This window comes from Mobula hypostoma, chromosome 1, assembly GCF_963921235.1.
Source record: "Mobula hypostoma chromosome 1, sMobHyp1.1, whole genome shotgun sequence".
Taxonomy (NCBI): Eukaryota; Metazoa; Chordata; class Chondrichthyes; order Myliobatiformes; family Myliobatidae; genus Mobula; species Mobula hypostoma.
Window position 1 is genome coordinate 142,611,759 of NC_086097.1, and position 12,486 is coordinate 142,624,244.

Consider the following 12,486-nt stretch of genomic DNA (forward strand, 5'->3'; position numbering starts at 1 on the left):
ATCGGCTTGCTCTGGTTCTCCCCCCACAACCTAGTGACTTGCTAGTAGCTGAATTTGCTACTGTAAATTAACCTACTCCAAGGGTAATGTTAAAAAGAATCAAATTGTCACATGAGAGGAAGAATTGTTAAATGGGTACAAATAAACAATCACGGGCCTGCCTGTTGGATTGCTGTGCTGGGGAGCCAGCTTTGCCTGGTGGTCTGGCGTTGCTATAAATATGCTGACTTTCATTGCCTCTCTCCTTTCCATCCCTTGTTGCCAGAGCACAGCCTTGACCCCAAAATTAAGAAAGTTTATGATGCTAGAGAAAAAGGAGTTGGAACACCGATTCATCACTATCAGCAACAGTGTAAATTGGCGGCAGGAAGCACGGTAAATTTAGATAGATATTTGGTGTGTGGCTGCTGTATTTCAATGAAGACCAGCACCTTAAAAAATGTCAGTTTAAGATACTACTATCTCAGTGTGAATACCAAGGGAAACCAACCGTATTACAGGTTGGTTCTGTCCCAATGGTTTTCAAGTAACCATTGGGACAGAAAGAGGTTATTTGGTCCATTGTCTCCAGTGATATACTGGTTTAATAAAGTTGTTATTGTCACTAGAATAGGCAAATAATCCAGTGTTGAGACTACACAGTACTCTTGTTCTTCAAGCAACTGTAGTTTACAGGCAAGATGCCATGCATGCTTCGTGCAAAACTACTTGAGGCTTAATTATCAAGCCAATCTGCTTTTAACTTTGCAGTCCACCTCATTTTAGAGGCAGTGGGGGAGAGAGGGGCAGAAAGAAGGAGAACTGTTTTTGAAAGAAAGTCTGCAGGAGCTCATTGTGGAATGCACTGGTTGTCTGCATTCAGGACCTCAAGTTGAGTTTAATTTTCCTCTTAAGAAAAAAAGATCCTGCTTAATCATGGAGAGAGGATGTTTGTCATTTTCTGTCAGGCACACATTAATCTCCAGGCTCTGCCACAGATGCATCATCTGCAAAGATTTTATCTGAACTCATTTCCTCCTTAATTGCCTCTTCACTCCTATTGTGTGGGATTAAGGAATCTTAACTATTTACAGTGAAGCTTCACTGCCCTTTCTCTTTGTGGACTTTGATTCATTTTGTTTGTGTGTGGCTTTGGCCAAGGACTTGTACATATGTTCTCTCCTTCCAAAAGCTTTGCTGAGGAGCACGCCCGTTGCCGTCATTTGTTTTCCCATTATTTTGTGTTGGCCTTGGTTCAAAGGAAAATGCACCGTCCCAGTGAGAAAGAAAGGGGGAGCAGTAAGCTGATGAAGACTGCACATAAGGCCACATTCACAGGTCCAGAGTGACATAGGAAGGGTGGAAGACCATGAGGCATAGGAACAGATTAAGCCATTCAGCCCAATGTAAAATGCTGCAGACTGTAGAATAGCACTGAAATCCAACTCTTCATTAATCTTTCCCTGTGATAGACTGAGCAATGTCTCCCTGTCATATAAGTGAGGAATCATAATGATGTTTGGTTTGGTGTATTGGGTCTTAATGCCTCTGGAAAAGTGAAGATCAGTCGAAGGATTAGTTTAAGAGACTACTAGACAGACTAGACTACTAGGATCAGTTTAAGAGACTACTAGACAGGTATATGGAAGAATCTAAGGTGGGGGCTTATATGGGAGGCAGGGTTTGAGGGTCGGCACAACATTGTGGGCTGAAGGGCCTGTACTGTGCTGTACTATTCTATGTTCTATGGATCTGAATCCGTTAACTGAATTCGTGAATTGAGAAAGGATGGAGGTCAGGTATTTTGAGCCAAGTGCTACTACCCTCAATCAGAAGATGAAGCTCGGCTGTCTACAAGTTTCAGAGCTGTCGACTGTGTATTTGCCTCCTTAGATGTAGCCTGACTTGCTGAGTTCCTGCAGTATTTTGTGTGTGAAGCTGTGCTGTAATGGTTCCTGCCACAGAATTACTAAACAATGAATTATTAAGATGTAACATACATCAAAGTTGCTGGTGAATGCAGCAGGCCAAGCAGCATCTATAGGAAGATGCAGTCCTGACGAAGGGTCTCGGCCTGAAACGTCGACTGCGCCTCTTCCTATAGATGCTGCTTGGCCTGCTGCGTTCACCAGCAACTTTGTATGTTGCTTGAATTTCCAGCATCTGCAGAATTCCTGTTGTTTGCGTTTAAATTATTAGGATGTACCACTTAATGAAGTACACCACATATAATGCTATATCTTCTCCTTTTGTCTTGTGAAGTATGGTTCAATTGTGAAGTGGCAGGCAGAAGGACCCTGGGGGGAAAACTTTCAGGATCAGAAACCTCAATATAATTCTCAGTGTTGGAAATGAAGATCAGACAGAATGGGCCCCAGCAGCTGTTAAATTCCTTCTTCCCATTGTGTTCACTGTGGGGTTTTTCAGAGTAAGGATATTGACACACGGAATTTAAAGCTGTAAATAGCACTAAGGATCTGAGGCAGCTTCACATGAGTTGCATACCCACAGTGTCCTAGACATGTTAGAATGAACAAAGGAATTTTGTTTTGTACATGGATGTGTGTGTTACTGCAATGGCTGCCATTTTTATCCATCACTTTCAATCTTTAGAAGATGATGGTTAGCCACTTAATCAAACCATATCAGTACCTGGATTTAGTGCAGAATTTTACTGTTTAGAAGAATCCAGTCCATAGCTATTGTTTGTTTTTAAAAAAACAAGCAACAGAAGCTGCTGTAGGGCATTCAGTGCTTTGTCCCTTTGTTGACAATGTCTGATTTCTTCCCTTAGTTCTACTTTCCTCTATCAATATCATATCCCTTGCTTTACTTAATATCCAACAATGCAGTGAATATAATCAAAAACCAGGACTTAACCATAGAACCATAGAAACTACAGCACAGAAACAGGCCCTTTGGCCCTTCTTGGCTGTGCCGAACCATTTTCTGCCTAGTCCCACTGACCTGCACACGGACCATATCCCTCCATACACCTCCCATCCATGTATCTGTCCAATTTATTCTTAAATGTTAAAAAAAGAACCCCCATTTACCACCTCGTCTGGCAGCTCATTCCATACTCCCACGATTCTCTGTGTGAAGAAGCCCCCCCTAATGTTCCCTTTAAACTTTTCCCCTCTCACCCTTAACCCATGTCCTCTGGTTTTTTTCTCCCCTTGCCTCAGTGGAAAAAGCCTGCTTGCATTCACTCTATCTATACCCATCATAATTTTATATACCTCTATCAAATCTTCCCTCATTCTTCTACGCTCCAGGGAATAAAGTCCTAACCTATTCAACCTTTCTCTGTAACTGAGTTTCTCAAGTCCCGGCAACATCCTTGTAAACCTTCTCTGCACTCTTTCAACCTTATTTATATCCTTCCTGTAATTTGGTGACCAAAACTGAACACAATACTCCAGATTCAGCCTCACCAATGCCTTATACAACCTCATCATAACATTCCAGCTCTTATACTCAATACTTCGATTAATAAAGGCCAATGTACCAAAAGCTCTCTTTACGACCCTATCTACCTGTGACGACACTTTTACGGAATTTTGTATCTGTATTCCCAGATCCCTCTGTTCCACTGCACTCCTCAGTGCCTTATCATTAACCCTGTATGTTCTACGTTGGTTTGTCCTTCCAACGTGCAATACCTCACACTTGTCAGTATTAAACTCCATCTGCCATTTTTCCAGCTGGTCCAAGTCCCTCTGCAGGCTCTGAAAACCTTCCTCACTGCGTACTACACCTCCAATCTTTGTATCATCAGCAAACTTGCTGATCCAATTTACCACATTATCATCCAGATCATTGATATAGATGACAAATAACAATGGACCCAGCACTGATCCCTGTGGCACACACTAGTCACAGGCCTCCACTCAGAGAAGCAATTCCCTACCACCACTCTCTGGCTTCTTCCATCGAGCCAATGTCTAATCCAATTTACCACCTCTCCATGTATACCTAGCGACTGAATTTTCCTAACTAACCTCCCATGCGGGACCTTGTCAAAGGCCTTACTGAAGTCCATGTAGACAATATCCACTGCCTTCCCTTCATCCACTTTCCTGGTAACCTCCTCGAAAAACTCCAACAGATGGTCAAACATGACCTAGCACGCACAAAGCCATGTTGACTCTCCCTAATAAGCCCCTGTCTATCCAAATGCTTGTAGATTCTGTCTCTTAGTACTCCCTCCAATAACTTACCTACTACTGACGTTAAACTCACCGGCCTATAATTTCCCGGATTACTTTTCGATCCTTTTTTTAAACAACGGAACAACATGAGCCACTCTCCAATCCTCCGGCACTTCACCCGTAGACAGCGACATTTTAAGTATTTCTGCCAGGGCCCCCGCAATTTCAACACTAGTCTCCTTCAAGGTCCGAGGGAACACTCTGTCAGGTCCCGGGGATTTATCCACTTTAATTTTCCTCAAGACAGCAAGCACCTCTTCCTTTTCAATCTGTACAGTTTCCATGGTCTCACTACTTGATTCCCTCAATTCCATAGATTTCATGCCAGCTTCCTTAGTAAATACAGACGCAAAAAACCTATTTAAGATCTCCCCCATTTCCTTTGGTTCCGCACAAAGCCGACCACTCTGATTTTCAAGAGGACCAATTTTATCCCTTACAATCCTTTTGCTCTTAATATACTTGTAAAAGCCCTTTGGATTATCCTTCACTTTGACTACCAAGGCAACCTCATGTCTTCTTTTAGCCCTCCTGATTTCTTTCTTAAGTATTTTCTTGCACTTCTTATACTCCTCAAGCACCTGATTTACTCCCTGTTTCCTATACATTTCATACAACTCCCTCTTCTTCTTTATCAGAGTTGCATTATCCCTTGAGAACCAAGGTTCCTTATTCCTATTCAATTTGCTTTTAATCCTGACAGGAACATACAAACTCTGCACTCTCAAAATTTCCCCTTTGAAGACTTCCCACCTACCAATCACATCTTTGCCAGAGAACAACCTGTCCCAATCCACGCTTTTTAGATCCTTCCTCATTTCTTCAAATTTGGCCACCTTCCAGTTCAGAACCTCAACCCCAGGACCAGATCTATCCTTGTCCATGATCAAATTGAAACTAATGGTGTTATGATCACTGGAACCAAGGTTCTCCCCTACACAGACTTCTGTCACTTGCCCTAATTCGTTTCCTAACAGGAGATCCAATATTGCATCCCCTCTAGTTGGTCCCTCTATATATTGATTTAGAAAACTTTCCTGAACACATTTTACAAACTCTAAACCATCTAGACCCCTAACAGTATGGGAGTCCCAATCAATGTATGGAAAATTAAAATCCCCTACCACCACAACTTTATGTTTCCCGCAGTTGCCTGCTATCTCTCTGCAGATTTGCTCTTCCAAGTCTCGTCGATTATTGGGTGGCCCTCTTATGAGTATTACAAGCATCTTCACTTTCTTATTGAAGATATTCTTTCTCATCCCAATCTACTAAATCTAGCTCTTAACTTTGAGACTGACTCCTGGTTTAGTATCACCCCTGTCTTCACTCTGGAAGAAATTTGTATCCTTCAATGAGAGTATTCTGCCAAATTTAATGTTAACAACCGTAGTCTGCTTAATCTGTCTTCATAGATCAATCTCTCTGGTAATTGTTGCATCTTTAATACACTTCCTCTATTGCAGGTGTACCCAACCTGGGGTCCATGGACCTAGGTTAATGGTAGGGGTCCATAGCATGAAAAAGGTTGGGAAACCCTGCTCTATTGCGATGTTCTTTAAATGGGATGAACACATTATTCCAGATGTCACACCAATGTCCTACATGATTACTGTAAAAGGCTATTTACTCTTCAATCCTCCTGCAATAAAGCCAACATACTGTTTGCCTTTTTATTGCTACAGTGTTCACATGTTTACTTTGATTGTGTAGAATGACATCCAGATCCTTTCAATAGCATAGCTTTTCATTCTCTCACCTTTGTATTTATTCTGCAAAATGAATAATCTCTTGTTTGTCCACTTTGTATTTAATTACTTGGTGTGTCCATATTGCCGAAGGTCTCTTTGCATTATGCTCTGGCCTATAGTGCTATCTAGCTAAAGCGAGAAAACCAGCTTGCACTGTACGTACTGCATTCTCTTTCAACGACAGAAAAATTTTGTCTGCCAGTCTCAACATTAATGTAAATTTACATTTTAATTTAGACTGTGGTAAATTAAAACCCTTTGCTCTACCATCTCTATGAAAACCATTAAGTACCCTTTTTTTAATACTAACCCCATTTACCAGCATTCAGTCGATTGTCTACATTGTCTTGGCAAACTTCATTGCAACTTCTTGCTACGATCATTGCTTCTTTTCAACAGCTCGATTCTTTCCTTCCCACTCTTGAGTTCTTCTCCAGCTTTGGGAAGATGAACTTGCCCTGATTCAGGACATGTAACACTGAAGAACTCCTGGAGGCAGTTGCTTTGAATATTATTTATCCCTGTGATCCTCTCCCTTACCACAACTACTTTCTCTTTCACACCAGCCACCCCACCCCATGTCATGAGGAGTATTGTTTTTCTGGGATATTTTTAAGCCAAGGAGATCACAATTTTACTTTTCATAATTATATTCCCCATCTACTGCTCTCTCCAGTGACCCAATTCTAATGTCCTGCTTGTTCTGGATTAGAACAATACTTCCTCTGCCTCTATAGTCTTGATTTTGTTTAATATATAGAATGTTAAACACCTCATTCAGCCTTCTCTGCTGAAGAAAATAAAACATGCATTTCTTCAGCTTGTCCTCATTTAATCCTCGATCCAGATACCATTCTGTTCCCTGATGGTAATTTGGCTAAACTGGAAATAATCTAGTTTAGTCTTATTCCTACACTCTTAGCTTGTGTTCAGTTCCCTATAAAACAACATTTTCTGTCTTATTAGCCTCATTTTTTAAAGTTAAAGTCTGTCCCAAGCCTTGTAGCCCATCAGGCTGGTGCTTATGCCGGTTTCTGTGGCGTGAAGTGACTGAGAGTACGAGACTCCCCGCCCCAGATAGGTTGCCAGTCTATCGCGAGGTTAACCTCCAGCATTTGCTGGTACCCATTTTTAGCTGGGTGGACTGGAGTAGTGTGTGGTTAACTGTCTTGCTCAAAGACACAACATGCTGCCTTGACTGAGACTCAAACCCACGACCTTCAGATTGTGAGCCCAACGCCCTAACCACTTGGCATCGCGCCACACTATTAGCCTCATTAGGTAACTGAAAACTTTCTCCTTCTGTTCTACCGATTTTTATTGGATTAGTCAATGGAACTAAATTGTTGCTTTCATTTCCTCTTGCCTACTATAGACAAAAACTCGACGCTGTTGAGGAAACCAAGGATTGGACTCGTGAAGGATGATCTCAAGTTCCTGACAACTGCTGAGCCAATGCCCACCACCATAATGGGGCCTGTCAACTTCACTGCCTATGACACAGGGAGGGACATTATACCAGTTTACTGCTCCATCCTTGCAGCGGTTATTGTGGGACTTGTCATCTATGTTACCGTGAAATGGTGAATATCACATCCCCAGGAACTTCAAGTGAAGAATTTTCAAAAAAACTGTGCTCTTTGCATTTGGCTATTGTTTTATTTCTGCCTTCTCCCAACAAGAGGCAAAATGTACAAATGTCAAATAGTCAGAAAGCCCCAAGTTAGATGAGATTAGACCATGTATACCATGAGATTGTCATGTATACCTGTTTGCATGAAGCTTAAACAGTTTACCTGTTAATATAAAGACACCAGCGTGAAAATAGCAGAAAGGTGAAGTACAGCAGGTTTGACTGCTGGGACCTGGGGTTGTCTAGTTTCACCCCTTTGGGTGGGAGGGGGGAAAACAGGAATGAGAAGGGGTAGGGAGTGAGAGAGAGGAAAAGGGGAGGGGTGGAGAGGAATGGCATGGGAGAAAAGTGATTAAGGGAAAAGTGGAAAGGAAAAGAAAATAAAGGAGTGAAGAATGAGAAAAGAAAAAGTAATAAGGGGAAGAACAAAGATGGGGGAGGCAGGAAGCAGAAGGGGATGATGGAGGAAAAGTTTTTAACTGAATGCTGTTTGATGACCTTAGATTTGTTTTGGCAGACTGATTAGTCTAATTGTTGGTGTTCACCTTGTTCCCTGCTGCCCCAGATGCCCTCCCTTCATTAACTACATCCCCTCTCTCCACAATAATAGGCTACTCCACATTTGGAAAATGTACTGCACTCTTGTTACCCCTCTCTCGTTGTCCTTGCACTTAATATTCTTCCTCCTTGCTCCCTGCAGCTGGAACACATGCAAGCAGAAGCAGCAGCTGGCCAAGGCACGGGCTGGTGAGCTCGACGGAGGAGGTGAAGGTGAGAAGCTGCACAGTGACAGTGGAGTGTTTGTTGACACACACAGTCTCTATGAACCACAACTCAGCAAAGGTATGCCGGCATTGGCAGGAACCAGCAATTTGTTTCACGGGTTCCAACAATAGGTGCATGGGAATGCCTTGGGTATTGACTTGTTTAGTCTGAATGCCATTCAGTGGTGGAGACACTGCTAGCAGGCACGATAATGTTGCTAACTAAACTTTAAGTTGTTGGGGAAGATTATCTTCATTTACTGGTGACATAATCTCCTTCCTACCTTTGGCATATCACACTTCAGATCCATGGTTAAATCCTCATGATACCTCAGGTCTGCAAGCCCTTCATCCATTATACATTGTGCAATATAGGTTGTTCTCACCGGTCAGCACCTGAGCCCCTTGATCCTCTGGCTCATTCCAGGGTATCCATTCTCTTGATAATTTCTGCAGTTTGTTCCAGTGTTGACAGCTCTCTCTTTTCTTCAGTTGTTCATGCAGACCCAGCCCTTTACAGTAAGCTTCCACCACAGAAACGGGAGGAGATTGAGCAACTACTTGATGGCCCGGGAGCCAACCGAGCTGACTGGCGCAACCTGGCACATCTCCTAGGCTACGATGAGGAACGTGTGGCCACTATTGGCCGAGGGGAGGATCCGGCTCACACGCTGCTGTCTGATTGGTCAATGAGGGCTGATGCCAACTTGGATGTGCTTTGTAAGGCTCTGGGAAGGATGGACAGGAACGACATCATAGAACGCCTAAAATCAGAGCCAGCTGTGACTTCTGTAGTGTGAAGGAGAAGCCACTACCCATTGTTAGAGACTGAGTGGGTCACCCTAATTCAAAAGTCCATCTTGTTCTTGCAAATTTATTTAAAAGTAAACCCCCTGGTTGTAGCTTGGACATGAGGCAATCCATTAATTGTATAAACTGGAAATCTTATCAGTAGCCATTTGTTTATACCTGACAACTTAGCATGAAATTTGTGGGGAAATTTCATTTCTGTTGATTTTGAGCATCATGCATCCTGCACTCTGTTCCTCAGGCTGTGTGCCCTGCTCAGCCTCATTTGGAGTTTTTTAAATATCTGCTCAATTCCTCCTCTTGTACCAATTCCCATTTGTAGATTCCTTGAACTCTCACCCTGCAAAGCCTCATGAAAGTGCCTTCACTTGTCTGGAGCAGCAAGTTTTGGGAACTTTTTGGAGAGGCAACATGGCCAAGCCAGTCTTCTCTGCTCCTGATCTGACAAGGTGGGACAGACTCTTCCTGTCAGCTGAGGGAAAGGGAGGAAGAAGCTGAATCACAGTACACTATTCAGGTTTGGGATTCCTCCACATTAAATTAAATCTAACAAGTTAATATGGTTCTCTGGATTCTGCAGGTAATACCCAACTTGTCAAAGGATGAGTTTAGGACCATTCTCCTTGATGGTGGTATTCCATATTCATAAATCACATTGTATGGAACAAGAGTTAGACACTCAAAATGACAACAACCTTTTGTGACTCCCTACAAAATGGTTTCCTTCAAATGGAAGTCAACACTGGTGCATTAACCCACTAAGGTTAAGGAAGGGGAAAATGGAGTCGGAGATATCTTCACTGTGGACTGTCTGGTGAACTATTAGAGTATGCATTAATTGGGTATAGAGAGGCTTAGAAACTGTTTTGTAGCATTTTCTTGACCCGGGGATTTTTGGGTGGGGGAGGAGGGAGGGGTTTAACCGAGCACTGTTTGTGGAAGTTACATAGTGCAGACTTCAGATATGAGGTTCCACAAAGTTTTTTGCTAGATGTATAAAGCTGCACTAAAAATGATAGTATCAGCACAACATTCTCTGTTAACGTGCAAGAAGTTCTTGCAGTTGTTGCAAGTAGCCAGCATGTGCAATTTTTTGCAGTCTCTGAATGCCGGAACTTCTGAGGGGAGCCTGTGCCCAGTCTGTCTGCTCTGGTGAGCTACAGGAAATGTAGATCAAGTCTTACTCAGTTTGGAATTTGAGTGTTCTAATTTAGTAATGAGCAGCGATGTGGCAGATATCTTCACAAATAGAAGCTAGGAATGATCCTGGGAAGCTGAGAATGACTGTGACTCTAAATATCATGGGCATGGGGTTGTATAAGGTCAAATATCTTGCAGTCTTTACCCCTTTTAAATATCATTTTAGTGGAAATGGGATTAGAAAAACAAAGCAAAACACAAACCGCTGAGGAACTGGTGAGTAGGCAGCTGAATAGAAATGGACAGCTCATGTTTCTGGTTAAGACCCCTCCTCTAGTACCAATCTGGCTGATCTGTGGATAGATTAGACATGCTAGGTTGGAAATCACACTGCAGATGAATGTGCTGCCCTACCATTTTTGTCATTTGGTGGAGTTTTAGCCAGCTAAGAAATGCTAGGGAGAAGAATCAAAACTTCAATGAGAAATGAGATGAATTTCCTGATGTGGACCAAGGCACCCAGAAAATGCCAACCTAGTTTTCTGCAGCGCAGTAGTTTTTTATTTTGCAGTCATGTGAGTCAATCTAAAGCCTGAGTAATTTGAGAGAGGGTATTATTAGTTGTCACCCCTACATTGTAATCCCATAAGATGCTCTAAGTCATGAAAGGCAGTGTGAGAGAGAAGTGGAGGAGTGGGGAGAGTTGGTCTGTGTGAGAAAATGTTCCTAGAGAAAACAGGCAGCAGTATCATGAGAAATGGATTAATGTGTTATTCTTAAAAATCCAACTTATTTGGCCGAAACCCACCTTTGCATATTCACTTCAGAGTTCAAAATGAAATCTCATATTGTAAACAGATGCAAGTTTTCAGAGTCCATGTGAAATGAGTTCAAATCTATCTTGGAATCTAGTTCCCAATGGAAGGAACGTAGATTTAATCAACTGGGATGACGTGTAAAACAGAATACACAAATGCAGAAGTTTCCAAGAGAATCTGGTATAAATGTTGCCTGATTCCCAAAGACAACTGTGTGTGAAACCCCAAATGTAGCTTGATCAATGGTGGATCTGTGGTTAATGCTCAGCCCATTGGAGATTATGGGGAGGCATGCCTGTACTAAAGATAATTTCAGAGGAGATTGTAACTTTGCTCAGCCTAATCATTGCTAATGCTGTCCCTTTTGTCCTCTCACAAACTACAGCGTGCTGAGTATTGAAACCTTCACCTAGATTCATACACTGTTCAGTCAATCCAAATAGTCAGATCTATCAAAATGATCCCTTATTAATTAAAACAGTTGTTGTATTGAATAAAATGGCAGCTAATGCCCAATAATGAAGTATTTACTAATTATTTGTCATTTTTTGAGGCAATTTGTTAGCATTATTTGTATTGTTTATATTTTTAATATTAAATACTGGACATAGGTAGAAAAGGCACAGCCTTGGAGAAGGAAGCTTTTAACTCACTTTTTTAATGGAACTTGTACAATAAAGAAATGAACAGTGGGTTTTTTGGCTCTTGTTTCAAATCGTCTCAATGTGATATTGTACTGTAACTGTGTCAGTGCCTTATGAATAAATTCATATCCTAAATAATCAATTTTACATTATGGCAAATAAACATTTGGAAAAAAAAATCATATCCCATCTTCTCTCGTCATTGTCTTGTGGTACCCTAAGATGTTCAGTAATGTGATGTTCCAATTATTTCCTTATTCTGCAAGCACAAACATTCCTCTTCCCAGTTGCCAGACTCATTGGAGTTGATGAGTTTTCATAAAGCCAGTTCAAGTATGGATGGACTGTGGGCTTCCGTCCATGATAATTCATTCATTAAGGAGTATCAGAATCTGTTGGTCTCAAGTAGGACAACTGGGTTGCTGGTGTCTGTAATGAATGTAAAGTAGCCCCTTAATTTAATTCTTTCCTGCTGAGGTTTCACTGCAAGTGCTGCTGCTCTGCTTGTCCCCATTCAGCATTAGCAGAGAAGGAAAGATGTTTTTAATTGAGATCAAAGTGATTGAAGGAGAATGTGATACTCAGGGTAAAAAGAACTTCAACTAGTTCAGATTTGCAGAGGTCAAAGGTGAAAGACTGCACCCGCACAACTGGCATTGATAGTTGCTGTGTATGGAATCTATATACTACCAAAACTCTCGTGCTCTGTTTGTCTGTTTGTGACCTCCAATTA

At 41.9% G+C, this 12,486-nt stretch overlaps 1 protein-coding gene across 4 annotated transcripts in view; it reads left to right on the forward strand.

The window, feature by feature from the left end:
• The window catches only part of LOC134341972 (tumor necrosis factor receptor superfamily member 16-like), a 29,714-nt gene extending 17,795 nt beyond the window's left edge, over positions 1-11,919 (forward strand). For 3 of the 4 annotated variants that reach the window (XM_063040001.1, XM_063039946.1, XM_063040072.1), the window contains 3 exons: positions 7,320-7,527; positions 8,278-8,420; positions 8,834-11,919. In XM_063040001.1, the coding sequence (XP_062896071.1) occupies positions 7,320-7,527; positions 8,278-8,420; positions 8,834-9,141 (659 nt within the window). In that variant the 3' untranslated portion in view covers positions 9,142-11,919. The remainder of the gene's footprint in view (positions 1-7,319; positions 7,528-8,277; positions 8,421-8,833) is intronic. The other variant, XM_063040139.1, reaches the window with a different exon arrangement.
• The last annotated feature ends 567 nt before the right edge of the window (positions 11,920-12,486 follow it).